This window comes from Camelus bactrianus, chromosome 26 (assembly GCF_048773025.1).
Source record: "Camelus bactrianus isolate YW-2024 breed Bactrian camel chromosome 26, ASM4877302v1, whole genome shotgun sequence".
Classification (NCBI taxonomy): Eukaryota; Metazoa; Chordata; class Mammalia; order Artiodactyla; family Camelidae; genus Camelus; species Camelus bactrianus.
The window spans coordinates 20,283,939-20,305,621 of record NC_133564.1 but is presented as its reverse complement, the minus strand read 5'-3'; the positions used below and the strand labels follow the sequence as shown (position 1 = coordinate 20,305,621).

Below are 21,683 nucleotides of genomic sequence, written 5' to 3'. Positions count from 1 at the left end.
TAAAATTTTTATTTCACGCTTTCTTAGAAGTTATGTATGTTTCAGTAGAGGGGCATCGGGGGAGGGGTGAAGAGTGTGATTCTTTTTGACAAAGCCACATTGTACTTAGAAATAGTGGGTATATACCATTTCACCTTTGAAAATGCCCTGGGTTTACCAGCAGTGTAATATAATACTGTTGTGAGCAGCAGAAAACAAAAAAGGTAAGCTAATGTGTTTTCTTTTCAAGGTTGGTTAGAAGAGATTTAAAGAGTATAAATTATCATTCTTTGTGACTATTCTTTAGATTTCAGTTGTGCTTCTTAAAACTTCTACAGGTACTTAAATCAGATGTTGAGGAACTTGTCTCCAGAAGCTATTGGGACACACTGAGACGTAACACAAGCCAAGCACTCTTTTCAGACCTCGCAGAGGTATAATTAAACTTCAACCAGGTCCTGGTACTTTTTGCCATTTTGTTCATCTAGTCCTCGTTTCATTTTAGAGTCACAATGATGAAACCAAAAATATATTTTCTGTTTTCCCTTTTCTCCAGTAAAGCAACAGTTCCTGTATATAAATGGTATGTTTGAATGTGTCAGATCTGCTGGCAGGGGCTACAAGGTTACCTGTAACAGTCTATATTAAATTCACTTGTTTGTTGTGGGAAACATGACTTTCCAACTTAATTAAAAGGACACACTGTTATTTTTCACTTAAGGATCACTTTCAGGAAATTTGAAAATGATGTTTATAGTTTCACTGAGTCTTTTAACCTTACAATTTGCAATGTTACATGAAATGCTGAAACTTCTAACTTGGTAAAAGATTGCTGAGGCTTTAGAGTTACAATAGATTTAAAGAATCCAAATCCCTAATTGTAATAGTGATGGCTTACAGTCAGTCAAGGAAGGGAGGAATATTTTAGCTTGACATTGTTTAGGATTGCCAGTGCATGGAAAATTAAAAGCAGACTGACCATTATATCATTCATTATTGGTTTTGAATTCCATAGAGACCCTTACCTTTTTTGCTGTACTCAGGTGGACTGCTCCCACCACCCCACCTTCATTATGCCTCTGTTAATAGGGATTTGTCATTTTTAAAAGATGTGCTGTGTCTTGTAAATTAAATACTGTGCTATGTTTCCTGTTGAGAATATTAGAGATGGCTGTTAGTCTTACCACAAAGGACTTTTCCGTCAATACTAAGAGATGTATTTTTCATTATCTTTTTTCTCTTTAAAGTTGGCTCATTCCTTTTTCTAAAGTTTGACTTTTAAAAATTACACTTGGGGAGTGAATATAGCTCAGTGGTAGAGCACATGCTTAGCATGCATGAGGTCCTTGGTTCAATCCCCAGTACCTCCATCAAAATTAATTTAATTTAGCTTAAAAGTAAAAATACAAATTACACTTCAGAATAGCTAGAGAAGTAAACTGGAATCAGGTGTGACTTCTGTTATCCCACATGCAGTGTTACTCAATGGACACCTCTAGACCAGGGCAAACACTTGGAAATGTCAATTTTATCACTTGTGCTCAGTTTTAAAATCCTAAAACAAAGAAGGCATATTGCCCTACTCTGTCTGCAATATGTAAATATGATATAATTATGACCAGTAATTGACCTTTAAAAACTATCTTTTCAATTTTAACTATTTTCAGGTGTGAAGTAGTAATAGCTATTTTATTTGCATATATTTTAGAAGGCCTTAATTCTGCAAGCATTTACGCAGGCACATAGTAGTCAGGGCCTAAAAGCAAGAGCAACTGGGGACACTAGTCATCAGTCCCTACAAGCCAACTGTGCCCAGCTTCAGATTGGCTCTGCCCACACTAGACTGTCCACCTCTCAGCCTCCAACCTATCTTTAATCTCACTTAACGCTGCTGGAAATTCTCACAATTAGACACAATCTGCTTATTAGATGTTGAATTTAATTTAATCTTGGGAGGTTTAATATCAGAAGGCCAGTCAGCTCTTATATGCACTCAAAGATTGCAAGATTGTGTAAGCTCTCCTGAAGATGTTCATCGCTGTCTTAGATGTGTGCTAGAGCTGGTTTATGGCTTCCCAGGGCTAATTGTGCACATCTCTTCTGTGACATCCTGTTGGTACTTTCAAAGCAGCGATGACAGGAGTATTAATACCATAGAAATTGCAAACACTAAAAGTCAGGCTTTTTTTCCCCATTGAGAGCCAATTTACTAGCATACCATTGGCTGTAATCAATCCACACTATTATCATAAGCTGCTAAATTAATGAACTGACTCAAACATCACGAAAATTTGATGGAGAGGAGAAAAGGAAGAAATAAAACCAAAATTTATATTGTGTTTCTAAGTAAAATAATTATTGGGGGATTATCTCTGCTACTACCCTCCCACATTGGAGAGGCTAATTGAGAATTAGCTGTAGTTAAGTTAGAACTCATTATAATTCCTTATAGGTTACTATTGACGCCAGTGTAACACTGAATTGTTTATAGCATTTCAGGATTCAAGTTAGTTAAAAAAGAAAGCTTAGACATCTATTTGTATTTCTTTATTACATATTTAAAATAAAACTATTGAGATAAAGCAGTTCTCTTTGCATAATGTAGGTAAATTTGAGATTAGCCTTTCATATCATTATTCCATAGCTGTTTCTAACCATAGATTTCTTCAGTTATAGTAAAAGCATGTTACAGTGAAAATTTGAATATGCCACAGCTGATACCACTTTCTAACCAAAATAATAGATAATAAATTCATAGTACAATATAAGCCCCCATCATGCAACTATTGAGTAACAGTCTGTGGGTACCCAAATTATAGAAACTGTTTTGAACTTAATAAGTGAAATTTAAAAGTTTTATTTGCTTTAGCCTTTACTAATCCTTAATAAGTTTCAATAGATGATTCAAAACCTTCACTAACAAATCAAGAGTTTGAAGATTTCCTCCAGCTCTTGGATAGAGCTTGATAAGATTATTATCACATAGTAATCAATAAAAATATGTTGAAAGAATTTCTTAAAACTCTTTAATAAACTTTTCATTTTATGCAAGTTTAATGTTTATTTCATTTTTGATGAAGTCATTTAAAGTAATTTTTAATCAAAACAAAATTAGATAATGTCCTTTCATGTAAATGGCCAATGGGTTCTTTTGTGGCTTTTTCTTGCTTTGTTATGAAAACACCTGAATTCGTTTTGTTTTAACAATAAGCACAAGAATCTAAGGGATAAAGTCTCTATTTTTGTCTCAACTCGCCTGTGATTTAAGTTATATAACACTGATAGGCTACCAGGGACACTGGTATGGTTTTCAGTGACTCCCAGCAGTACTCTGTTTCACTGAATGGAGGGAAAAGTTTTCACCATTTCCATTTTCCGATTTTTCTCTTTACTGTCAAACTGTTCCTTATGCCTCTATGGGTCTGGATTATCTGGATAAGTGCAACCTAAGTCTAATAAGATTTTGATGATGAAAGACTGTAAATGAAGATTTGCTCTGCTCAGTGGGCATGAGAAAAACTCACTGAATGAGGTCATTATTTAAAACCTGTGTAAAACAAAGCCATCTCATTTCAGTGCATTATGTCTCGAGGTAAAGAACTAGAGCTCTAGAGAAAAACATTCCATAATTACGTTACCTGAGTTCACTAAATTTTGGTGTTCCTGTAACCTCTCAGTTAAAGGCTTTTTTTTTCAAGATCTCTATACAATATATGTGTAGTTTCAATAACGAAAAAGAAATGAGTATACCATGTAAAAATTTTTTTTGCATTAAGCTGCAACATTGTTACCTTTTCTACCTTGTCTAGTCCTTTTTCAACTTCCTGGAATATACTGATTTGACAGAAATAAATGATAATAGCTAACATTTATTGAGCATTGACAATACACTGGTTATAGTACTGACTTAACATGTGTTTTCTCATCCTCACAACAATCCTTTAGGGTAAGGACTGTTGTTATTCCTGAGGATTATAGTATCATCAGTGAGATTAACTTCCGAAGGTCGCTTAACTATTGAGGAAAAAAGTCAGGATTCAAAGCCAGAAGTCTGACTCTTGAGTTCCTCATCCTGTTTGCTCACCACACTACTGCTTATTCATGAAGCAATAACTTTTTCTGAAACTGCATCCCCCCTCCTCTTAGCCACGTGGCGCCTCTTCCACATTCCATTCCTCTGGCTTCCAGATGGAGACCCCTGTTCTGCATGCTGACTTCTTATTGGCTAGAGCCTCCACTCTTAGGCTCCATTTAGGTGTCCTTCCTCCCCCTACTCAATTATGCTGTTCCTTGGATAGTAAACTGATTAGACTTGATTATACACAATCACAAAATTAACATGTAATCTGTAATTAACATGAGATATCTTCCTCCCCCCACCCCCCCAAACACAGAGGTCTTAATGCTTTTGTCCAAAGCATCTGAGATTACCAATAAAAACATTTATATATTTCATTTACACTCATATTCTAATTTTATCTTCAAAATGGTTATTATCAATAGGGTTTTTCCCATTTTACAGATAAGCTGAAGATCAAAAAAAGTCAGTGAACTCTGGTCTTCTGAGTTTAAATCCTGTCCTCATTCCATCACATCAGTCTGCCTTCTCAATCGGAAGCTACTGGTGAAAATGGCAGTGCCTTTTGAGCACTGCTCAGAAACTACCCTAGTCTACTGTCACATATGGGGCCGTGAAAGCCTGGCACCACGAATAGTCTGCAGCATCCATAATAAACTTGTTGAAGAAGGTGTATTTGAAAGATAGCACGTGACACCTGGCATCTTGGCTGTTATTTTTTCTCAAGTGGTCAGATCAAATCACTATCAGATCTTCAAAGAAGTTGGTTGTATCATAGGGAACTTCTCAGTTATTCCAGCTCCTGAGAATACTTGGAACTCGTCAGCAAACTGAAATGAGAAGTAGTAGACATAGCCAAAACCAATTACCAGGAGGTTACATGCTAGAGACTATTTAGGAAAATCAAAGTAAAATTACAAGTATAGACCACATGGATGATTACTAAAGAATTTAAATAATTTGAGATAATTTAAAGTAAAAGATGTCCTGCATGTTTTTAAGGGTCTTAAGGCGAGCTATGAGTAATCAATGTAGCAGAGAGATCCCTTTAGAAAGATTCTTGGACTAAAAGAGGGCATGTTGGAAGGGAGAAGGCCAATCAGAAGATGTAATCTTTACAACTCTACTCTAGTCATCAGAAGGGAAGAATCAGATTTGGTCTAGGGAGAAGGAAAATAAAGACCCAACAAATGTGAAGGATAAAATAGCTACCTTCATGAAAGATTGGGAAGGGGGCCATGAGGAATCAAAGGGTTACCAGATTTAGTGTGTGGAAGATGGTAAGATGAGGTTTTCTGTCAGGGAACTTAGAAGACGACTGATCCTTTGTAAAGAAGTATATATTTTCTATTTCTCATGTTTCCTATGGAGCGGTATCAGGATTCTGGTCAAGAAGTAGTATGTTTCAAATATGTAGCTTTAGCTGGACATTTGCAGCTAGTTTTTACATGTAGAAATGGTAGTAATTATTTCACTTCTTATTTTTCTTACATATCCCAGGATAACACATGGGAGAGTTATAATCACTTGAATTTTATGATTTTTTATAACTGAGTTTATAAGATAGGTATGAGTTAATGGCCAAGTGAAGAAGGAAGGAAAGAAACAGGAGGAAGGGAAATAGAAGGGGAAGGAGGGAAGGAAAAGAAGAGAAAACCTGTAAAACTACATCAAAGTAAAAGAAGTAAAGAAGATTTTCATAGGCCATTTAGCTCCCTAAGGATGATGATTCAGCTATTTTAAGAATATAATTGTTGGAACTTGTTTATCAAGTTGAGTGGGGAAGGGAAAATTCTCTGGAATTAATTTCGTATCCATTTAAAAAATAATGTTAAGAGTCTTCTTTGAAAAAAAGAATTATAGATGATGTAAATTCCAAGGTAATATTACTATCGTTTCTCTTTCAAAATACACTATGTTCTATTCAAATTATCATAAATATGTATACAATAGGAAAGGATCACAGTTCAAGGAAGCTATTTCGTGAAGCTTGGGACTGCTCCTTTGCCAGCCCTATATGTTCAATGCAGCTGAGGAATTTACCTCTTTCGAACATCCTAAATGAGTGGGTTTTTCAGGCTGATTAGGAAAATCCACACTAAATTATTTAAATGAAAATAAAATATTTCATGATTACTAAAGGATTTCAACTCTTTTAGATAATTTAAAATATAGATACCTATATGCATAATTTGAGGTTGAAAACCTCTTAATATAATCATAGATTTAAAATTTTTGAAGATAAAGATCAATTTTATCCATACTTCTATTTTCTGTTTTTGAACTTCATTTTAACTGTAATGGCATTTTAAAATACAGTCTTATGCTTTTCCTTCTAAAGTTAATAATTCTAATGTTAATATATTTATGTTCCTTGGGGGATATTGGGTATCCCTATTCTGTTTTATTTCAGCTAACTTTTAAATTGTGATTTTTTTTTAAGCGTGCTGATGACATTACAAGCTTAGTCACAGATACTACACTTCTTGTACACTTTTTTGGAAAGAAAGGAAAAGCTGAGCTCAACTTTGAAGATTTTTATAGGTGAGCTTAATTTTTATATTTGTATTAAAATGTTAACATAACACCAGAAAGGTCTGTAGGAATCATTTAGTGCAGTGATACTCACCTCTTTGCTGCTTTCATCTTAACTAAAGATACTCTCTGTAACAAATACCTACTTCCATCAGTACCTGTATACCAGTGGTTCTATTGATAAATATAACAGGAAATCACTGAATAATTTTTTAAAAAGTCTGGATATCTGGATTTATTATTTCCTATATTTTCAGAAGAAAGAATGTTACCAATTCCTTAGTCTCAATAAGCCGCAATAATAATAATAGTAAGCAGTTATATAGTGCTTACTGTAGTGAACACTAGGCACAACATATTAACTTCTTTAAGTCTCATCACTACCCTGCAGGGTATTTTTGTTATGCCTATTTTACAGATGAGGAAGCCAAAGTCCTGAAGGGCTAAGTACCACCTATTACCATCACTGTTTATCTTAATGTTTCTCTCTTTTCGTCATAGATTCATGGATAACCTCCAAACAGAAGTTCTAGAGATAGAATTCCTTTCCTACTCTAATGGGATGAATACTATCAGTGAAGAAGATTTTGCTCATATTCTTTTACGATATACAAATGTGGAAAATACGTCAGTATTTTTGGAAAATGTGCGTTACAGTATACCTGAAGAAAAGGTAAAAATCCCCATGTTTGTTATTATCTTGTAATTATATAGGTCTATAAAATATATTGTCTTTTTGTTAATTCTTCTGCTCCTCTATGGATTAATAGATACTTTGTATATATTTCATCCTTTTTCTCTCTGCCTTCAGTGCTCTGGCTAAATTTTTACATTGATTAATTTAAAATTCTGGGTATTTTTCTTACATATGCTGAAAACCCTTCAGGTTATTAGCAATTGTTTTATGCAAATTATGAATACCATTTTTAAGAGAATTCTGGTGAGCTATATGCTTTGACTATTATATAAACATCACCTCATATAAAACAGTTTTACTGACATCACATCAGTCACGCTTTATTCATTTCTAGAATACCCTTAGTAAAAGGTCCTTAGAAGATGGCTATTGATGAGTGAATGATCTTATCAGCAGCTGAAGTGAGGTTTTTCAAAGAGTTTGGATGGCATGAATGGTTAAGAACCGGGGACAACTGATTGTCTATTTGTTTAGTAGCAAATGTTTTGTCAGCAATTCTGAGTGGCTGCATTATCTAGTGGTATTTGAATGCATCATTGCAACCCAATAGAACTGGTGTTACAAGTACCCCTTCAAGCATGGGATGTTTTGGATATATTGACTTCTATTTGTGTTTATAGAAGGATCAAGATAATCTATCCAAGAAAAACTTGCAAATGGTTTGACTTTGTTTAAAATGGTTACACTCTGACTGTGCTAACAATTCTGTAGGTCCCCTAAGCAGTGAGGAAAAAAGGACTTGATGCATTTGAACATTAGCTTATATAATGTCTTAGGGATCTTTTATCTGTTTTACATGTTGAGCTGAATTTTTTCCAGTTCATACACACTTCCCTAAAAATAAATATTGGAAATTGTACTGTTTTGTCAAGCTGCTAGTGTTAGCTGTTATTCAGAGCCTTGAGGAATCTTTTTTTTTTCACCCAGTGGAAACTTATAAAAAACCTGTAATTCAAAAAGTTTCAATTCTAGGGTAAGGAGTGTAGGGAATTCTTTGTACTATTTTTGCAACTTTTTTACATCTGAAAGTATTTCAAAATAAAAAATTTTCTTTTCAGTTAAATTCAGCTTCTGTTTATTTTGTTTGCTTGTTTTTGTTTTTGTTTTCATTATCTCATCAGTCCTTGCCACCTCCACCCAAGTCACCATTCTCTCTTGCCTGGATTATTGCGATTGCCTCCTAAATCATCTCTCTGCCTCCAACTTTGCCTCCATGTGATCTGTTCTCCATTTAGCATTTAAGGAAATGCTTTCTATAATGATTCAGATCTCATCATAGTAACCTCCCATGTTTCTCCTTACCGTGGGCCCCAGGGCCTACACAGGCTGCTCCCTCGTTCCCTCTGACCTCACTTCCTCCCATTCTCCCCCTTCCTCGCGCTGCCACAACCACACTAGCTACTGTACAGTTTCTCAAACCAGCTAACCGCTGACTCAGGGCTTTTGTACGTGTTCCCTTCTATGCCCAGAATGCTTTTCTCGTAGATACACACATGGATCGCTACATTATTTCCCAATGACGCCTAACCTTCCAACCTATTATATAAAGAATCGCCTATTATATAAGTAATACATAGCCTATTATAAAAGTGATAACACAGTAGATGAATTATAACTCTCTCCCTTGACATTCTTTATTCCTTCTTCCCTTAATCTGTTTTTATTTCCATAGCCTTATCGCCTTCTAACATACTGTATAATTTACTTATTTTCTTTTTTTTATTGTTTATCTGGATAAACAGTAGAATTTACTTAATTAAGTGTTGTCTGTCTCCCCTACCTAGAAATATAAGCTCCAGGAAGGCTGGTATTTTTATCTGTTTTATTCACTCATATCTTGACAGTACTTAGAACTCCTGTCAAATGAATTGAGAGTATTTAAAGATGTAGAACTTAAAGCTTTTCTGGTTTTGTGAATTTTGCCTACATATATATCCACTCATGTGAAATGGCTGATATGCCAGGTTATTTATTATAGTGTTGTTTATAATAGCAAAAGATTGGAAGCTACCTAAATGTCTTTCAATAAGTTACTGGTTAAATAAATTATGTAACTATAGCATGGAAAAAGGTGCAGCTGGAAAAAGACTAAGAAAATTCTTTATGTACTAATACAGAATGAGCTCTAAGATATAGTAAATGAAAAAGAGCACAGTTTAGAACAGTGTGTATAGTAAACCACCATTTTTTAAAAAGATAGCCTGGGCTAATTCTGGAAGGACCCACAGAGCTAGAAACATTGGTTCCTCCAAGGAAAGGAGCTACGTGGCTAGGGGACAAGGGTAGGTGAGAGGGAGATTTTGGGTCGTATACTCTCTTGTGCCTTTTGAATTTTGAACAGGTGAATATATTGCCATATAAAATAAATCACTTTAAAATGTTTTAAATACCATGGGACCAGGAGAACTTATCTAGGAGAGAATGTAAACAGAGACTGTAAAAGGGAAGGGAAGAAGGCTTCTCACAAAAGCCACATAATGTAAATATTAACAAGCACTCTACTCCCGTTTTCCATGATATCCTCCTGGTCTTCTAATAATTATTTCAGACTTATGTACCTCGAGCAAAGATAACAGTTGCACACACTGGAGCACTCTCATGGCTATGGGCAGAGCACAGTATCAGCCAGGACAACCAGTGTAATTATGGTAGCAGTTTGATATCCACAGCATTTTCTGATTTGTCTTTTTATTGAATTATGTCTATTAACTATCTCGGTTTTTGCCTAGTTATGCCTTGCCACAGTTCAGTCCAAGTGCACCTATGTATGCATGTTCGTATCCTGAGTGACATATTTCAATAAGTGTATGTAATTTTTTATTCTTGTAAAGTATGCATAACATAAAATTTTCCACTTTAACCATCTTAAAGAATAAAATTCAGTGGCATTGAGCACATTCACAGTGTTGTGCAATCATCATTACTACTTGTTCCAGAAATTTTTCATATCTCAAACAGAAACCCCATACTTACTAATCACTCCCCAGTCGTCCTCCTCTCAGCCCCTGGCAACCACTAATCTGCTCTCTGTCTCTATGGGTTTGTCTCTTCTGGACATTTCACATAAGTAGAATCATACAATATATGACCTTTTGTGTCTGGCTTCTTAAACATAGCATACCTTTTTCAAGGCTTATCCACGTTGTAGCAAATATCAGCACTTTCTTTTTATTGCCAAATAATACTCTGTTATGTAGATAGTACCACATTTTGTCTTTTTGTCAGTTAGTGGGCATTTTAGTTATTTCCAATTTTGGCTATTCCAATAATACTGTTAAGAACTTTTGTATACAGTGCTTTATGTGGACATATGTTTTCAATTCCAGAGAATTAGGTATATACCTCCGAGTAAACAGCTGGGTCACATGGCAATCTTAATGTTTAACATCTTGAGGAATTGCCTAACTGTTCTCCAAAGTAGTTACAGCATTTTACAGTACCATTAATGATATATGGCTGAGTAGGATTCCGTTGTATAAATATACCACAACTAATGTATCCAGTCAGCTGTCGATGGACATTTAGGTTGCTTTCATATCTTGGCTATTGTAAATAGTGCTGTTGTGAACATTGGGGTGCATGTATCTTTCTGAATTAGAGTTCCCTCTGGATATATACGCAGAAGTGGGATTGCTGGATCATATGGTAAGTCTATTTTTAGTTTTTTGAGGAATCTCCATACTGTTTTCCATAATGGCTGCACCAAACTGCATTCCCACCAGCAGTGTAAGAAGGTTCCCTTTTCTCCACAGCCTCTCCAGAATTTACCATTCATGGACTTTTGATTGATGGCCATTCTGACTGGTGTGAGGTGATACCTCGTTGTAGTTTTGCTTTGCATTTCTCTGATAATTAGTGATATTGAGCATTTTTTTCATGTACCTATTGGCCATTTGTATGTCTTCATTGGAGAACTGCTTGTTTAGGTCTTCTGCCCATTTTTGGATTGGGTTGTTTGTTTTCTGTTATTAAGTTATATATTCTGGAAGTTAAGCCTTTGTCAGTCACATCATTTGCAAATATTTTCTCCCACTGCATAGATTGTCATTTTGTTTTGCTTATGGTTTAGTGTGTATATATTTTTGATGTGATAGATTTTCAGTTATCATCATGATTTTATTTTTGTTAAAATGTAAGCTTCTTTTCACTTCATTTCTAACAATTAGGACATACTCTATTCAAGTCCCAGTGGTTCATTACAGAAGTGATTCTGGGAGTAAGAATGTGGAGGGAGAAGAAATGACCATACTCCTCTTTCTCTGCAGCTCCCCCGACTGTCCTTCCCTTGCTGCTGTTAAGAATGGATTGCTTTAAATAATCTCCATCAAAATGATATGCCCTGCTTATCAATTTACAATTTCATATTTCTAAACACAAAGAGTATAATATACACAAAAGAATTACTGTGTTGTTTTGAATTTGACTTGTCTTTGCAAACATAAGAACTCTATTTTGAAAAATCTCAAGGTTCAGATGGAGAACATTATATTCTATCATTCTTTGATTTGCTTTTAATTTTAACCTCCCTAAAAGTATTGACATTTTTGTTTACACTTTGCTTAAAAATATCCCATCCTCTTGTTTTTCACTTTTACCATCATTAACCTGTCACCTTGACACAGAGACTGTTGCTGGGGCAACTGATTACAGCACAAACTGATACAGAACCAGAGCAGTGGCCGGTTTCCCTGGTAACAAGCTCTTCACATCAAGACAAACCCCTTCTGGCTCAGTCTCCCTAACTGAGGCAAATAGTTCTCTCTGGAAAAACATGGCAATTGGGATCAGATCACAAACCAGAATCCAGAGCTGGAGTGGCCATAAATGAATATAAAGAAAGAGAAAGAGAAAAACTGAAAAGACAGGATTCTCCTGAAAGCAAAGAGGGTTTGTAATTGAAGTGGAACCAATAGTATCAAAATTTGACATTATTATTTCAGTAACAAATTGATCATAAATATTATTTTGATAATAAATCACTTACTCAGTGGTTGGCTTATATGAAAGTAGACACTCTGGTTCTTTGCCCAGCTTTCCAGTGCTGCCTCATTAGTTTCCCTTCCCCTGAGACCCCAGTATTAAGGTCAGAATTTGTCAAGCCCAAACTCATGGCCCTCTGTTCTTTTCTATTTACTTTGTCTCTCAGTTTTGTTCATTTTGCCAAGGAGAACGTGTTCATTAAATGCAGCTCTTCATATCCAAATTTGTATTATCAGAGATATATTGTGCTTATTCAGTAATTGACGTAATAGCAGTGGTGACCATTTCAGTTTATGTAAATGACATTTCCAGAGTCCTTTCCATGCTCCTGCCCAGAGGCCTGAGCTGGGCCCCCCAGAGCTGAGTGCAGAGTCATTGTGCTTCCTCCTGCTGTTCTGGCAGCCTTCCATGGCAGGAACAAGTGAAAATACACTCCCACTGGCTTATTCGACATTCCAATTTTGCATTGTCATTATAAAGACATTAGTGACCTAATGCAGAAATACATTTAGGGAATACATGTACGGGAGAAACTGATTTTAGGGTCCCCCCCTACAATGATCATACTTACTTTTAGGGTTTAAAAAATTCAGGCCTGAAATCAGGGTTTTCAAAATTGAAACTTTTTAACTTATTTTTATTGTAGCATGTTTTGAACTTTATGCTGCTATGATAGTGTTTTAAAAATATTTTCACCTAACATTGTTCATCGTAACATTACCCAGTGGAAATAAATCTGAGTGAATTTTACATTCCATTTGGAAAAGGTTTACAGAATGTGCCCTGGAAATATTTACTTACAAGATATATTGCTGATGCTTGATCTATTTATTTCTAGTAAGTGTAGATAATTATTTTAATAAATTCGGCAATGCTAAATATATTTACATGTATTCTCCCAATATAGGGTATTACCTTTGATGAATTTAGGTCATTTTTCCAGTTTTTGAACAACCTAGAAGATTTTGCAATAGCACTGAATATGTATAATTTTGCAAGTCGTTCTATAGGACAAGGTAAGTAATAAACTTTTAAAAATTAAAAGCAAAAAATAATCCTACACTGTTTCTAGGGACTTTGACAACAAATTAACTAGATATATAATATTAGTCATCAATTTGCCTGCAAGTTTGGTGTATACTTCCAGAGCAAATTTTTTTTCCCTAAGCAAAATTTAAGGAAATATATTACATTTTTGTATTAAATTTATTATTGCCCTTCCCTTCATATTATGGAGAAAGGCTAATGACTAACAGTTCAAAGAGGAAGACACCTCATGGCTGCTTGGTGACACTGAGGGATACATGTCTACCTATAGAAGAGCCAGCTGGTTGTGCCTCAGACAGCATCACAGGATAATATTTATAGTGTTTACCCACACTGCCTGCTGGCTCAGAAACCTGAATTTTGTCAACAGAGCCACCTCTTGGCTCTGGACTTAAACATTAAGCGAGTTTTAAGAATGATGTATAAAAATGACTGTCAATTTTGCCTTATTTACCAAAAAACACAACTGCCACTGAATTCAGAATGCTGTTGTCCTCAGGACCAGCTCATTCTTTCCCTGGAGGTAGACTCACAAATCAGGTCCCCTCTCCGGGATTCAGTGCCTATGACCACTTTCCCTTCCCCCCTGGCCATATCCTTTTAAAATGTCCTTACCATAGGAGAACTTTTCTGTTTGTATCTTTAAGTTGATTTCCCGTGTCTGCCATAATCTAACAAGTGCTAATCCCCCAGCTTCATCTCAGAGCACAGTCTTGTCATTTTCTTACCAAGTTCTGGGGAGAAGGCAGACTGCTGCCCCTAAGTGCTCATGATGTTTCTCTTCTCCCCAAAACACAGGTAGCGAATCCCTTATATGGCTTCATTGACTTACTCACTGAGTAACAGAAACCTGAAAGTTTTTCATATCCCACCCTTTGACTGGTCTAGGTGTTCAAATAAGGCATCTTCTTATCTCAACACATTTTAGTGTTTGGGTTAAAACCCAAACCTTTGGGAGCCCTGCCTTAACAGACCAATTTTTACTGCCATGGTAAACCTACTTGTCAACCTTAAAAAGAAAAAAAAGTCAGTATCTGCTTACCTGGTTCAGAATGGGAAGTTGCTCTTTTACTTTGTGGAACTGGGAAATGAAAAAAATCACTCTTGTAGGTGCTAGGAATATATGTCTCTCTCTCTTTTTTTTTTCTCTCTCTGTTGCTACTTCTTGCACCTTAATTCAGGTTATTGCCTCTTACAAAGCACTACTGCTGTAGCCACCTCAGTGATATTCCTGCCATTACCCACCTTCCTGTCCAGTGTTTCCTGAACAACCCACAGAATTCTCTTTCTAAAACAGACTAACCTTGACACACCTGCTATGGAAAATGCTTCAGTTTCCCAGTTGCCTGTTGAAGAATGTACAGATTCCTCGCCTCCCAGTCCCCACGCAGAGCTCCTCAGCTCCTGCGTGTCCAGATGGCTCATTTTCTGAACATGCCTCATAGTCCTGTCCTCCTCCTGCCTTTGTTCATGCCTGTCATCTCATCTGCTATTTCCTCTCCTCTCTACAAGCGGAAACTATCTGTCCTTCAGGGCTCGGCTCAAATACAAAACTGCAGCCTTTCCTAATCACTGTCCCTCCCCTGCTCCGCACTGCAGCAGAAGTGGCATTTCTGCAGTCTCACAGCACTTTGTTGCTGCTTTTTGTGTGGTCCTGTGTAATGATTAGTTGGGCAGGTGTCTCATCTCCCACCTGAACTGTAAGTTTCTTGAGAACTTACTCACTTTAAGAACTCAGAAGTGTCTGTCGCTGATGGTAGGTGTTCATTAATCATCTACTGAAGATGAATGTGTTACAGCCTACCGTACAGCTACTGCTTGGCCCTCTCAATTAAAACCACAAAAATTTTTGTTCCCTAAGAGACAGCATGACTACTGAAAAGTGATATGTTACATAAGATCATGACCCATGTTTAGGAAAAAACTTCTTTTATAACTTGGCTAGTAATTAACACATCTTATAAGAATAATGTTAATGGTTTGCCCCTTTTCTATATCATTTACCTAGATGAATTTAAGCGTGCTGTCTATGTAGCCACTGGCCTCAAACTTTCACCACATTTAGTGAACACAGTCTTCAAGATTTTTGACGTTGACAAAGATGATCAATTAAGTTATAAAGAATTTATTGGAATTATGAAAGACAGACTCCACAGAGGATTCCGGGTAAACCTATAAATTTCAAGCCTATTGATATCCTTTTTAAAAACTGAAAGAAAAATGTCCATCTAAGTTTCAGAAATAACTTTCATAAATTTTTTAAGGATATAAACATGCAGTATTATATTTGAAAAGAAAAAAACTAAGGTCCTACCTACTTTCAAAAACAATTTGAGGTGATAAAAGATAATACTTTTTAAGATGCAAAAATCAGTTTTAATTTCAATAACTTATTTTCATATTCAGTTAATGTCTTCTCAGTTTGTTGGGAGAAATGTTGCCAAATATCTTGATTACTTCAGTCTATACACTGGCTATTCAGACTTGTTAGTATACAAAGAAATATCACTGTTTCTCATTTTATATGATGCAGATTTCCACTAGGCAACATGAGGTTCTTAAGTCACTGCATATTCAGTGCTTTTTATATGGAAAATGAGGTAAAAAAGAAAAATGGTTTCTTCTGTCTGTTGAATTATTTTTTTCCTGTTAACACCTTATATGCAAAGTAATTACAAGAAATTCAATGATTTTCTTCCTCAGAAATGTGTTTTAAAGAATGAAATGTAGCATGAATCATTAAATGTTTACAAATTTAATGCATTTGGATATACCGCAACTGGAAAAGAAAAACAAATTTTCTATTAAGATTAACAGCTAGAGTGTTCAGTCTTACCTCTTTGGTAAGAGAACCCCTAAAGATTATACATTTAAAAAGAAAAAAAATTATTTGTACAAGAAATCAAGATTCATCTTAGACAATTTTTTTTTTTTAAGATTTTTAATGGATTTTTAAAATCCAACATGTCTTGATAAAGATACTGTGTACTTAACTGCCACCTAGTGGTTACTTGTTAACATTTGCAGTGATGGCACAAATACCTAAAAGGGCAAATCTTGAAAATCATTTCTTTTTCCTCAAATATTTTAGAGCAGCAAGATCAAATTAAAATATAAACTAGCTATAAGTCTCTGGCACTGTATTTCTCTCTTAGGTGTTATATATTTTTATTTTTGATTTATTTATTTATTGCATCTCTGTGACCCTGTAACATTTTATTTACATTTGCATACTTTTAATCCTCGTTTCACAGGGTTATAAAACGGTTCAGAAGTATCCCACTTTTAAATCCTGTCTGAAGAAGGAACTTCATAGCAGATAAGTATGTTTAGGGTCATAAATTATTTTTCTATTATGACATTTAGGAAATGGCTGAAAGAAATAGAATTATAATTTATTTTTAATTTTTAGCTCACTAACGCAGATTTAAGAATTAGTCTTTTAATGAATTTATTTTAGACAAGTAATTCAGTTAAAGAATAATCATTATAAGAAAGCATTCAGTTGCCAGTATTAAGTTGTGATCTAAAATTGAACTGGATTAAATAGTCATCTGACTAGAATTTTCATAGAGTGTCCTGACTGAAAAATTTTCTGTTTAACCTGCAGTTCTGTACCTGAGCAGATACAATATAATGAATCCAGATTGGGTTTTTATAATCTAGGCTCGTTAGCATCTACAGAATATTTATCACTATTTTTTAGGATCATGATTCCGAACATCTGCTACAATAATAGAAACTAATTTTTTAGTTATTTTGGGTGCCTGGCACTATACTAGGTGTTCTTCTATATGTAGTGTCTCATTTAATCCTTACAGGTAGATATCCCATTTAACAGCAGAGAAAATAGAGGCTTAGTGAGTCATTTGCCCAAGATAACTTCCTAGTAAGTTGCAAACCAGGATTTGAGCCTCCTTTTGTGTGATGCAAAACCATCTTAGTTATTATTTACTACACTATCACCATAGAATGAAATAGTTGAGGAAGATACAAGTGATCGGTTCAGTTTGTATCAAACCAAAGAAATATCTCAAACTTGTTGCTGATTTGCAAATAAGGGATTTGTTTCCTCTTTTTTCTTTTAAAAGTCAGTTGCATCCATAAAATTTTGGTCAATTGTGTGTTCTGATTAGATCTTTGCAGTGAAGATTTTTTTCATTTATATGTGCTTACAAATATGTATTTCTTGCTGTTTTCCTCAAGCTTAACACCTTTATATTTGTCTATAGCAGCATTACTAAAATCATTCCATAAGATATCAATGTATGTTATTTAAAAGCAAAAAAAAGCTGCTTAGAAGTAAGTATGAGAAATAATCATAATAAACATGTTTCATAAGTTCCTTTCCCCTTAGAACCTATCAGATCTTAATATGCCACTACTGATTTGACTCTCTAAAAGAAAACCAGGGTATTTGGTACTTTGCAAAGTAGCTTTGAAGCCTAATGTTTTGTGGAGCCCATTTAGGGAAATGCTGGCCTAAAATGTTTAGTTGTAAGTAGGCTTAGTTATTTATCTAAGGTGGTAACTGTTGTGATTGGGCTAACAAAGAAGTCAGGTCTTCCTAATCTCTATTTTGAGGAACTTTATATTGCCCTGTAAGAAGTTAAACATTTAAAAAAACAGTAGGACTGTCCCATTTATATGTCCATATCGGTAGTGTTCCCACCAACTTGTGATACTGTCACACTGATGCTATTGATTCTATGTAGTAGGACACAGAACCATAGATAACAAATGACTACATAGATTCTAGAGCTATATAAGAGTGAGAATTAGACAAGTAACTAAACAAAACACTGAACTTTTTTTTTTCATAGCAGAGTGAAAGTAGATTTATCCAAGGAGATACACACTCCATAGGCAGAGTGCAGGCCATCTCAGAAGGCAAGAGAGGCCGCGAGGTGTGGGGGTGTTTAATTTTTTTTTTTAACTGAAGTACAGTCACTGTTTAATTTAAAGTATATAGATAGAGTGCCGGCCATCTCAAAAGACGAGAGAGAGAGGTGGCCAAAACACTGAACCTTTAAATTAAAGTCTTAAGTCTTAAGTGATTGAGTCTTTGATTCTATGTTTTCTGTTGGGTGTTTTGTTTTGTTTTGGTTTGTTTTTTTCTCCATAGCATACTTTACATGTGTTTTACTTGCCTTTTCTGTTGGGTGTTTTTATTATGGGTCTTACTGTTTCCTGTTATCATAATAATTGGTTAATGCCATCACCTCTGAATTTCATCCTAAATAAATACTACTTTTATGTATTACATATGTGTATTTTTTTAATTAGGCACTTCTAAAGCAAAGTTTAAAGGATTATTATCTACTTGAAAATGCAAGAAGCAAAAATTTCAGAGAGCAGAAGCAGGTCTGAGATCAGAACTTGCAGAAATGAAGGAAAAGGTGAAACACTAATTGTAATTTTTTCTGGAACTGAATTATTGAACATAAGACCGATAAGCTGCATCTTCTTACTAACTGTAAATGTTAAGTGTTATCATGTTGAGCTTTTGCCTTGATTTACTGAACTCTATGCACTTTTTCATTCCCTTCAGAAGTATATAGATTCTTCCAGCGACTATGTAAGAATGTATTTAAAATTTTTTTAATTTATTAGAAAGTTGTCTCATTTCAAAATAATGTATCATTTCTGGAATATAGATCACTTAAAAATGAACAGCAACATATTTCCTTTGGTTTTGGACTGTGAACTTACTTTTAGAAAATGAATATTCCTTGAGATTTATCTTAGGGCCCTTAGAATTGTTAATAAATCTCCATCATTTACCAGGTCTTTAATTACATTGAAATAATTTTGAAACACAAATAGAAATTGAACTACTATACAATATGATGGTTTATATTGTACTTTTAACTTTTAAAAGTCCTTAATTAATACATATTGTTGAATCACGTAAAGTTCTTTTTTAAATTTTTGTTTATTTACCAAAGTCAATAGAATGTCTAGTATTCTTTTATGTATACAGTAAAGAAATTTAAAATGTAGATTTCTTTTCCTCAAAAAAGTCATACATTGAAGGTAGAAATAGTGGCAGTTTTTGTAGCAGTGGTCACTGTTATTGTCATTATTGTTTTAAACATGATGCAGCTCCTGATGGCAGATGGTATATGTTAATAACACTAGTAAAAATAATACCTTAGGCTCTGTAACTTATTGCATATTTTTAGTACATGTTGTAGTGTCAGAATGAGAACCATAAAAGACTAATATAAAATGGTTTAGAAGACTGATGTATATATCAGGTAGAAGTTAATATTTTGTTTCTTGCAAAAGGACCACATGCAAAAGTAATGCATAACAACCAGTAATAATGAATAATTTAAATCTAATTCATTATTTCAAAATAGTATATCTTAAAAGAGAAAAGAAAAACTTTCTATTGAAAAACAACAAAATTAGATTTTTACATGGAGGAAACAATCTGATAGTATTTAATGGAAATCTGTTCAATTAGAAAAGTATAGTTTATAAAAGGATACTATACAAAAATAGAACAATGAATTTAAATTAATGTATTTATTATATGTGGGAGATAAGTTTATTTATCTTCTTTTCTAAGATGTATTAAATATAAATTGCACCTTCCAACACCTTGCTTTTGCATATGAAAAGAGGAAATACTGACTTTGTTTTTATAAGTTATTAAATGTAAAATTGGTAGTTCTGCATCAGCCTATTTATAAAGTAATGTTATTTCCAAGAAACTGTTGTTAGCATTGACAATGTATTTGTTAGACTTTTTACATTCTTTATCTGATATTATTTATTACATTGATATAGAAATATATATTCATTAATTTGAGGATTTCATACAGTATAATTTACTTTCACCTGCTTTGAAGGTTGATTTAATTGATTGACTAAATGAAAATATCTACCCTCTCATTTAACATCCCCCAGCTCTATTTTACCTTATACTGAATGCTCTCAATATTATGTGCTACCTAAAATAATTGAAAAAAAATGCCACTTACTTTTATTTTTGACTATAAGCTAGATTATTTTGCATACATGGAAAAATTGCTATCTAGAACAGTCCTATAAATACAGATTAAAAACTGAATATGCTCATTGGGATTCTTTATAATTCTGTCATTCTCCCAAGGAATACTACATACGCAATCTTTATTGCTTATCACAGTGAATGGATATTCATCATTCATCATTATAAGACTGCAGCATAATATTAAAATCTAAATAAATAAAATATTCTGATCAATTAAAACGGAGTAGAGTAGTAAATTATAGTGATTCTTCATATATTACCACTCTTGAACTTTATCACCTATAAAATGAGAGGTAAAAATATGTCACTGGATTGTTGTTTACATCAATTTAAAAACTTTAAATGCTCTGAAAATAGTAACGTACTAAATTACATGTATGCTCTTCTCAGTATTTCCTTCTACAGACTATTCTTTGGAAAGATTGAAGCTACACATAAAATTTTAGTATCATACTCTTTACAGAAGACTATATGATAAAAGGTTTGTGGTAATTATCAGAATCATTTCATATTAAGAATTTCATTTAACTTAAGTTCCAGTTTATTGTTCTTATGAAATGTAATTGTAAAGTGGCCTGTCTTACATTCTTATGTTATCTTAAAATAAATATATCTGCTCTTGAATCAAGAAATTTAGTACTTTGCTTTTATGTATATCGTGGACTAATGTCTTTCTGGAAAATGTCACCTACAAACTTTAGAAATCTTTGTTGATTACCAAACCTTCATTGATCTTATGCCCCCTGCTATAGCAATACATTGCCAAGAAATTAATCTCATCAACACTTTTGTAAGTAAACAAATCACAGAGCCATAAAGCCTCTCAAAGTGTATAATAGGAATTCATACATTATAGAATTATAGCCATTGGCACTGGAAGACTTTCAGAAAGTTTACATGTGAATGGAGTATCAATTTTTGCTTTCCAGAACCGACTGTTTCAATGGCTTAAAATTATTAAACCAACACTACAGCTGCCCTTGGTTTACTAATGTTGATATTTTGTAGGCATCATCTTACTAAGACAACTCCTAGAAATTTACCGGTTTTCAAAATACACTGCAGTAGTCCTCCCTTATCCATGGCTTCATTTTCTGTGGTTTCCGTTACCTGTGGTCAACCTGGGTCTGAAAATATTAAATGGAAAATTCCAGAAATAAGTAATTCATTAGTTTTAAATTGCATGCCATTTGGAGTAGCATGATGACATCCCACTCTGTCCTACCTGGGCTGTGAATCCTCCCTTCATCCCCTCTATCAGATCAACTGTCATGGTATCATGGTGCTTGTGTCCAGCGATCCTTATTTTACTTATAACGGCCCCAAGTGCAAGAGTAGTCATA

General features: G+C 34.3%; 1 protein-coding gene and 1 long non-coding RNA gene across 7 annotated transcripts in view; one reads left to right on the top strand and one right to left on the bottom strand.

Annotated features, from left to right (window-relative positions):
- The window catches only part of MICU3 (mitochondrial calcium uptake family member 3), an 81,611-nt gene extending 60,639 nt beyond the window's left edge, over positions 1-20,972 (top strand). For both annotated transcript variants that reach the window (XM_074353507.1, XM_074353508.1), the window contains 7 exons: positions 318-413; positions 6,501-6,601; positions 7,094-7,265; positions 13,177-13,285; positions 15,325-15,482; positions 16,571-16,639; positions 18,603-20,972. In XM_074353507.1, the coding sequence (XP_074209608.1) occupies positions 318-413; positions 6,501-6,601; positions 7,094-7,265; positions 13,177-13,285; positions 15,325-15,482; positions 16,571-16,639 (705 nt within the window). In that variant the 3' untranslated portion in view covers positions 18,603-20,972. The remainder of the gene's footprint in view (positions 1-317; positions 414-6,500; positions 6,602-7,093; positions 7,266-13,176; positions 13,286-15,324; positions 15,483-16,570; positions 16,640-18,602) is intronic.
- Positions 4,478-21,683, bottom strand: part of LOC123616345 (uncharacterized) — a 36,833-nt gene continuing 19,627 nt past the window's right edge. For 4 of the 5 annotated variants that reach the window (XR_012502457.1, XR_012502459.1, XR_012502454.1 and 1 more), the window contains one exon: positions 4,478-4,887. This is a non-coding gene — a long non-coding RNA (uncharacterized LOC123616345). Of the gene's footprint in view, positions 4,888-21,383; positions 21,468-21,683 lie in introns of all 5 variants that reach the window. The other variant, XR_012502455.1, reaches the window with a different exon arrangement.